The 7092-nt window shown below is 54.8% G+C and overlaps 3 protein-coding genes across 4 annotated transcripts in view; all 3 read left to right on the forward strand.

The window, feature by feature from the left end:
• CCDC28B (coiled-coil domain containing 28B) overlaps nt 1–2602 on the forward strand; it is a 5682-nt gene extending 3080 nt beyond the window's left edge. The window contains exons 3-6 of one of the 2 annotated variants that reach the window (XM_017527919.2): nt 811–977; nt 1117–1310; nt 1510–1532; nt 2407–2602. In XM_017527919.2, the coding sequence (XP_017383408.1) occupies nt 811–977; nt 1117–1310; nt 1510–1532; nt 2407–2461 (439 nt within the window). In that variant the 3' untranslated portion in view covers nt 2462–2602. Of the gene's footprint in view, nt 1–810; nt 978–1116; nt 1311–1509; nt 1726–2406 lie in introns of those variants that run through there. The other variant, XM_017527918.2, reaches the window with a different exon arrangement.
• Nucleotides 2603–2865: 263 nt separating this feature from the next.
• IQCC (IQ motif containing C) lies at nt 2866–5489 on the forward strand. The gene is given in 6 exon segments (XM_017527916.2): nt 2866–2951; nt 3368–3511; nt 3720–3972; nt 4213–4331; nt 4451–5090; nt 5093–5489. Coding segments are annotated over 6 exon segments (1386 nt in total). The 5' UTR covers nt 2866–2909; the 3' UTR covers nt 5281–5489.
• A 245-nt stretch (nt 5490–5734) lies between these two features.
• Nucleotides 5735–7092, forward strand: part of DCDC2B (doublecortin domain containing 2B) — an 8109-nt gene continuing 6751 nt past the window's right edge. Inside the window, 1 exon segment of the mRNA XM_017527917.2 lies at nt 5735–6552. Within this exon segment, the coding sequence (XP_017383406.1) occupies nt 6290–6552 (263 nt within the window). The 5' untranslated portion in view covers nt 5735–6289.

Genomic DNA, 7092 nt, shown 5'->3' on the forward strand with positions numbered 1-7092 from the left:
GGACAGACCGGGCGCGGTGGCTAACGCCTGTAATCCAAGCACTTTGGAGGCCAAGGCAGGTGGATCACCTGAGGTTGGGAGTTCAAGACCAGCCTGACCAACATGGTGAAACCCCAGTCTTAAAAAAAAAAGGGGGGGGGCTGGGTGCCATGGCTCACACTTGTAATCCCAGCACTTTGGGAAGCTGAGGCAGGCGGATCACATGAGGTCAGGAATTCAAGACCAGCCTGGCCAACGTGGTGAAACCCCATCTCTACTAAAAATTTAAAAACTAACAGGGTGCAGTGGCAGGCACCTGTAATCCCAGCTACTCAGGAGGCTGAGGCATGAGAATCACTTGAACCCAGGAGGCGAGGTTGCAGAGAGCTGAGAGTATGCCACTGCATTCCAGCCTGGGCGATAGAATGAGACTGGGTCTCAAAAAAAAAAGAGGTACAGTAAGATATTTTGGGAAGAGGTAAGATAGCCCTTGTGGCAATAAAGGAGTAGCTGTCTCTAGATACACTGAAGATTAAGGGGGATAAGTGATTCACTCAGGGTCATAGAACAAATGAGTGAGGCACTCAGGAAGCCAGGGACCTCCTTCCAGGCATGGCTCTGGCTGTGTTATTAGCAGAAAAGACTTCTTTTTGACCTCCTCATGCCTCCTCACTCACTCCCTTCCTGGTGCCCAAGGGAGGACCATAAACATCCATTTCTGCTCATGAGTAGATGGGCAGATGAATTAGTGCATAGGCAGAAGACACAAAAGATCTGGAGGTGCCTGACTGCCCCCCACCGTGTGATCATGGTTATGTCCACCCCACCCAGAGTAGGCAAGGAGAAGTGCCGCCCAGTGCTGGCCGGAGGTGGAGGCGGCTCTGCAGGCACGCCCCTGCAGCACTCCTTCCTGACCGAGGTGACTGATGTCTATGAGATGGAGGGGGGACTCCTGAACCTGCTCAATGATTTTCACTCGGGCCGGCTGCAGGCCTTTGGTGAGTCCTGGGGGCTGGGCTCAGAGGGTCTGGGGATACTGTGGATAGGGCTGGAGGGCCTGGTCCGTGGGATATGGCTGGGACCAGGGTCCAGGGTTCCAGGAATCTTTCCCGGGGTTCAGACAGGGCTTCATTCCAGGGAAGGAATGCTCCTTTGAGCAGCTGGAGCACGTTCGGGAGATGCAGGAGAAGCTGGCTCGGCTGCACTTCAGCCTAGACGTATGTGGGGAGGAGGAGGAGGATGAAGAAGAAGAGGATGGGGTCACTGAGGGGCTGCCGGAGGAGCAGAAGAAGACGATGGCTGACCGTAACTTGGACCAGCTGCTTAGCAATGTGGGTTCATGTCTGGGTACTTTGGTTCCTGGGGCACCAGGGGTGGAGGAGGTACATGCTGTCTGGGTGAAAAGGTGGGAGTGCATGCATCCAAGAGCTCTGAGCCCCTCAGCTTCCCCAGAAGACAGCCCCCAGAGCATTGGGGATTTGGCTTGGTGCCCCTCCTAACAGAAGCTTCCATTTCTCTCTTTGTTGACAGCTGGAAGACCTGAGTAATTCAATGTATCCTTTCCAAGGAACCCAACTGTGTGCATGTTCCTGCGAGGTCAGTTTCCTCCTCCCCAGCACCCTCCAGGAGTATTCACACACAACCAACTTCCCCACCTCTTGCACTCTTGTCAGATTTAGCCAGATTGCCCGAACCCCCAGGTACAGGAATTTAGAGTTTCCCAAAAATTAGAAGAAAAGTGGTTGCTGACACTCAAGGGAATGACTCAAAAAAAAAAAAAAGAAAAGGAAAAAGAAAAGAAGTGGTTGCAAGGCCGGACATGGCGGCTCATGCCTGTAATCCCAGCACTGTGAGAGGGTGAGGCGGGTGGATCACGAGATAAAGAGATTGAGGCCATCCTGGCCAACATGGTGAAACCCTGTCTCTACTAAAAAAATACAAAAATTAGCTGGATGTGGTGGTGAGCGCCTGTAGTCCCAGCTGCTCGGGAGGCTGAGGCAGGAGAATCGCTTGAGCCCAGGAGGCAGAGGTTGCAGTGAGCCAAGATCGCGTCACTGTACTCCAGCCTGGTGACAGAGTGAGACTCGTTTCAAAAAAAAAGCGGTTGCAGGAGATGTTTTACTACTGATCAAAATCTTTGCGAGTACTTTAGCTGACACCAAGCATGGCAAAGCTTGCCCGATGTCCTCCTATCCTTTCAGCATTGAGCAATTGTTTTTACTGATTTACACTACCACTTCACCTGGTCCTCAGAAACAGAGCGCACACACCCCACTGTGTTTGAAGAGAGAGGGAGTGAGAGAGGGCAGGCGGGGACTGCAACCCCAGTCCACAACCTTTGGACAGGTGAGGGAACTAAGCCCTTGCAGGATGGGAGACTCGGGTGGGAGGACTGGTCCAAAGCGCCACGATCCTTGATGGGCACAGCCAGAAGCTGCACCTGGCCGAGAACGCCGAGCCTGAGGAGCAGTCTGCTGCGTAGGTGTCCCACGCAGGCCCACACTGCTCCTCCCATTCTCTTCAAACTGTGACTTTTTACGGACTCGGACTGGTGTTCCACGGCCCCCCAGGTGCTATGGGGGAGGGGGGCACTGGATGGAATTAAACCAGAGAAAAATAAAGCGGCTCAGTGTCCTGCTTCCCCTCATTGCCTCTTTTCTCCCGGCATCCGCGGAGACAGCCCAGCGCCGCGGGCCTTTGGTTATGGAGATCCCGCCTGCGGGACTGGAGTGCCCCTTGCGGCTGTGGGAGGGGGAGTCGGGGGCTGGGGCAACGCAGGTCACCAGTCCCGAGGACGCCTCTATCAAAGAAGAGAGACTGTTGCCGTGGGGACGGGAGGGCGGGGCCCACGCCCGCGCTCGCTCCGTAGCGGCGCCGATCAATGACGTACTGCGCAGGCGCGGGGCGGGCCTGTCAGGCCGTTGGCGCCCATGGAGCGGGAGCTGCTGGTTCGGAGGGTGTTGGCGATGCAGGTGCGGGGGCGGAGGCGGGCGCGGGGTGCACGGGATTTTCCCTTAGGGAAATCATGGGGTCTTGTACCGGGACCTCACAGCGAGTCCCTTACCTGCGCACCAATCTCTGGAGATTCCGGCCTCCCAACCGCGCTGACGAAAGCTGGGACCCACAGACTCCCTGCCCTGCGCGCCCCCACTCCCACCACACGCTCGCGCGGGATCAGGGAAACAGGAAGAGCCTTAAGGCGAGGGGGAGAGTCCAGTCCGGCATCCTCCCTCAAGCCCCCCGGAGCCCCAGCGCACAGCCCACCTATCCTTTCCCCGCCGCCGGGTCCCCTCTAGCATTCGCCGGGACGACCTCTCCAGGACAGTCCTCTGAGAGCTCCCCCCCATACCGTGATGAGGGACTTCTTCGCTCTCGTTCTCCACTCCAGGCCTGCGTTCGGGGCTGCTTGGTCCGACGCCAGTTTCAGAGCCTGCGAGCTGAGTATGAGGCGATTGTACAAGAGATCGAGGGCGACCTGGGCACGCTTCAGTGGACCGAGGGCCGCATTCCCAGGCCACGATTCCTCCAAGAGGTAGGACACACCTAGGAGAGAAAGGAAGGAGGGCTTGGGCAGAGTGGAGCCACCCTTCCTGGTGACAAGGTTTTCTCACTGGAAGAGGCAGCAGACTCACCTCCTCACACCCTAGTCCTTAATCCTCACCAACTTGTCTGCCAGATCATGGTGCCCAGATACTTGGAAGGGTTAAGCCCCGGGCTTTCACATCTCTCTAATTTCTCAGAAGGCAAAATCCCATCAGACCTGGAAAGCAGGAGACAGGGTAGCAAATCCGGAGCAGGAGCTGTGGAACCACGTCCCGTGTAAAGAATCTGAGGGAGAGGCCACCTGGGAGGAGACGGTGCTGAAGAAGTCAGGAGAGAGCTCAGCAAACCAAGGAAGCCTCTGCAGAGATCACAGCCCCTGGCTTCAGATGGAGCAGAACAGGAAACCCAGCCAAGAGGAGACCAGAGACACGACAGGGATGGAGACTCCAGGTACCTCTCTGCCAAGATCAGGGCAAGCCCTTGACCCTCTCTGTGCCTCAGCCTCTCCGTCTGAAGAGTGAAAGGCTTGTGCTAGATAAGCTGCATCCCCTTCCTGTCTTCTCTTTGCCTGGTTAGGGCCACCACATGGTTGGGCAGTGATGGGAAGGGAGATTCCAAAGTCTAAAGCTAGGCCATTTCCTGGGCTCTGCTCCCTCAAGGTTTTCTCCTTATTCCTTCCCTCTTTGACAGAAGCCACAGATCCAAGACTGTCACACAGCCAACCTGAGCTTCAAGAGCTTCAGTACCACCGCAGCCACTTGGCCATGGAATTGCTCTGGCTGCAACAGGCCATCAATAGCCGTAAGGAGGTAGCACTAACCTGGATCTCTTTCCGAACATTTAGGGTCAAGGGTGGGGGTTAGGGAGAGACCTCCTGCTATGCCCAAGCAGACCTGCTTGGTACAGTGTATGTTCTCTCCCTCAACAGTACCTAATTCTCAAACAAACACTGAGATCCCCAGAGGCAGGCCCGATCAGAGAGGAGCCCAGTGTGTGCCCAGAACATGGGAAAAAAGCCTGTGAGAGGAACCAGTCACAACCAAGCGCACCACTGGAGGACCAGTCCTACAGAGACAGGACCACTGGAGAGCTAGAACAGGAGGATGACTCCTGCCAGAGGGTCATATCCCCAGGAAGTCAAGCCACTACACAAAAAAACACTGCTGGGGCTAAGTGCAGAGAACCATGCTACAGCAGGGCTGGACCACCGTTGTCAATACCATCGAACAGCCAGGCTCTGGGGGACAGGCTCACCAAAGGGCCGGATGATGGAAGACAGACCTTTGGAGGCACCTGCCTGCTGCAGATGAAAATCCTGGAGGACCAGACCCCCAGAGGCTTAAAACTTAGGGACCATTGTCCCAGGAAGTACAGGACACAGCTGCCTGCACTCTGTGAGGACACATATAATAAAGAGACATCTCCCAGAAAACTAGACCACAAAGAGCCTGACTGCCAAACAGTCAGGACACAAGAGTTGGGCCTCTCAGAGGACCATATCATCTCAGATGGGACCTTGTCAGGGCCAGAGCATGGTGGCCTCGATCTCTGGAGGACTAAACCACCCAAGATCAGACCCTTAGTGATAGAAGCTCCAGAGATGGAACCTCCAATGAGCCTAGTCACGAAGGACCGAAAAAGCAGAGGACTGTACCATGGAGATCAAAGTCACCTAAGATCCTGTCTTCCACAGGGGCGGGCTGTACAGGAGAGGAACAGTGGAGGGGCAGGCCATGGAAAACAGGACCATCTGGCTAGACCCTGGGAAGCCAGGAGAGGACCAAGTTCCAAAGGGGAATGCTATGAAAGGGCAGAGAGGACAAGACCTCATCCTACCTCCCTGGTACCAGCTCTGCCTCCTGCCCCTGCCCCTGGCATCAGTGGCTAGTGAGGCCAAGAGAAGCTGGAGCAGAGAGCTGGCATGAGTATAGGGAAGGAGGAAGGGTACGCTTTCAATCTTCTGCCTATAGCTGAATCCAAATTTGTGGATAAGGCATTGGGCATGGTGGCTCAACACCTGTAATCCCAGCACTTTGGGAGGCTGAGGCCAGTGGATCACTTGAGGTCAGAATTTTGAGACCAGCCTGACCAACATGCTGAAACCCCATCTCAACTAAAAATACAAAAATTAGATGGGTGTGGTGGTGCATGACTGTAGTCCCAGCTACTTGGGAGGCTAAGACAGGAAAATCGCTTGAACGCAGGAGGTGGAGGTTGCGTTGCAGTGAGCCAGGATTGTGCCACTGCACTCCAGCCTGGGTGAGAGAGCGAGACACTGTCTCAAAAACCAAAACAAATTTGTGGCTACCTGGGGGAAGTGGAATGGGGGACCTGTTGGGAATAAAGGTTTTTCTTACATTCTGAGCCTGGCTGCTTTCATTTTCTGCTTCTGGCCAGGACAGACTCTGGGCCCTGCTTTTCACTTCCTACAGGCATGGGGCATTGATCCCAGAGCCAGCTGGGAGCCACAGTCCAGGAACAGATCTAGCCATCCTCCTTAGGGAACAACCTCTGAAGCTGATCCGCCATTGAGCTCAGCCTTGTGCTTTAGAGTGGCAAGGAGGCTCTGCAGAGTAAGGAACACCTGTGTTGAAGTGTGATCTCCCTAGAGCAGATTGGATGAAACCCTGAGTGCAGATAAATGCTCCTGCCAGAGGCTCCCTCTGCCTTCCTGGGTGAGAGGGCTGGACTCCACCTCTGATTGGCACCGCTCCCAGCCCTTCCTTGGTTGCCTGGCAACAGCTCTGTGTCTCTGACAGATTACACTATGGCGGCTGGCCATCCAGCAGCCAAGAGGGTTGTGGTGTACCGGAATGGGGACCCCTTCTTCCCAGGCTCCCGGCTGGTGGTGACTCAACGCTGCTTCCCCACCATGGAGGCCTTCCTCTGCGAGGTGACATCAGCCGTGCAGGCCCCACTGGCTGTGCGTGCTCTCTACACTTGTCACGGCCATCGTGTCACTGACCTGGCAGACTTGAAGAATGGAGGGCAGTATGTGGCCGCTGGCTTTGAACAATTCCACAAGCTCCAGTGAGTGGGCTGGGGCTGATCAAAGAGCCTAGCGAGGGAGGTAACAGCAGTAGCAAGAACGTGTATTCAGTACATACCACGTATGTACCGGCACGTTCCTGGTATTCACTGAACTCTATGGGGCGGGGGGTTGCCTCCATTAGAAAGGGAAAACAGACAAAAATCTGCCTAAGAGTACACAACAAATAGTTGAACTGAAATTCAAATGGAATTGTGTGTGTTACTAATGATCATGGCCAAGATCAGCCTGTGGGAAGACCACTCTCCTGCAGGTTGAGCCCCTTTTTCCAAAAGCTTTTCTTGCTTGGACCCTCTAACGTCACCAAACACTCCAAATCCACCCATCCATTCCTCCCCACTCTGCTTAGGCATCCCAGACTCTGCCGTTAGGCTAGGATCATCCCCCATTGCAGGAGGAGACTGTCTTCCCAGGTGAGAGAAGAATTTGAGTATCTGAGTCTGACACATGTCTGGCTTCCAGGTCCTATTCTTAGCTCTCAGCTGAGGTTGCTTACTATTTTTTTTTTTTTTTTTTTTTTT

The sequence above is a fragment of the Cebus imitator genome, unplaced genomic scaffold (genome assembly GCF_001604975.1).
Source record: "Cebus imitator isolate Cc_AM_T3 unplaced genomic scaffold, Cebus_imitator-1.0 Scaffold51, whole genome shotgun sequence".
Classification (NCBI taxonomy): Eukaryota; Metazoa; Chordata; class Mammalia; order Primates; family Cebidae; genus Cebus; species Cebus imitator.